The 618-nt window shown below is 58.3% G+C and overlaps 1 protein-coding gene across 1 annotated transcript in view; it reads right to left on the bottom strand.

Annotated features, from left to right (window-relative positions):
- The window catches only part of OTX1 (orthodenticle homeobox 1), a 2,760-nt gene that overhangs the window by 1,193 nt on the left and 949 nt on the right, over window positions 1-618 (bottom strand). The window contains exon 3 of the mRNA XM_031060946.1: window positions 5-36. Coding sequence (XP_030916806.1) covers window positions 5-36 — 32 coding nt within the window. The remainder of the gene's footprint in view (window positions 1-4; window positions 37-618) is intronic.

The following is a 618-nucleotide window of genomic DNA, read 5'->3' as shown; positions in this document are numbered from 1 at the left end:
CTGCCGGCACTTGGCGCGGCGGTTCTTGAACCAGACCTGCAGGGAGAAAACGGGGTGCAGGGGAGCAAGGAGCGCGGGGGGCTGAGCAGGGGCCCAGACAGCCCCAGGAGGGGCTGCGCGCACCCAGCCACCCTCACCCTGGCGCCCGTTCTCCCGGTACCCACGAATACCGCACACTCCTCACACCCCAGATATAATCCCACCCCTGCCCGGCAGCCCGGCCACCCCACGGCCTGCCAAAAGCAAGGATGGCCAGGGCCAAAGGCTGTGGTGTCCCAGCTCCTGCACATCCCTGGCACAGTAACAAAATATGGATTTAGGGGACAGATCCTGTGTTGGGTGCTGCCTGCATATCCCGTCCTCCTGGGTATCCACTGACCAGTGCCCAAAGGGAATCCCTCTGGGAAGCACCCAGGTGGTAGGGCTGCTATCTGTACCCTGGAGCAGGTGGAGGGTGACAGAAAAATATTAATAAAAATAAAATTAATACAAGACAACAAAAAATAAAGATAAATGCTCCCTCTTCGGCTGAATGTCCCCACAGTGGGACAGACAAGCAGATGGGAGCCCACACACATCCCCATCTCAAGGAAAGAGGGATGAGAGTGGCTGGAGCAG

The sequence above is a fragment of the Geospiza fortis genome, unplaced genomic scaffold (assembly GCF_000277835.1).
Source record: "Geospiza fortis unplaced genomic scaffold, GeoFor_1.0 scaffold134, whole genome shotgun sequence".
Lineage (NCBI taxonomy): Eukaryota > Metazoa > Chordata > Aves > Passeriformes > Thraupidae > Geospiza > Geospiza fortis.
The sequence above is the reverse complement of the archived record's forward strand: the minus strand, read 5'-3'. Positions and strand labels throughout refer to the sequence as shown.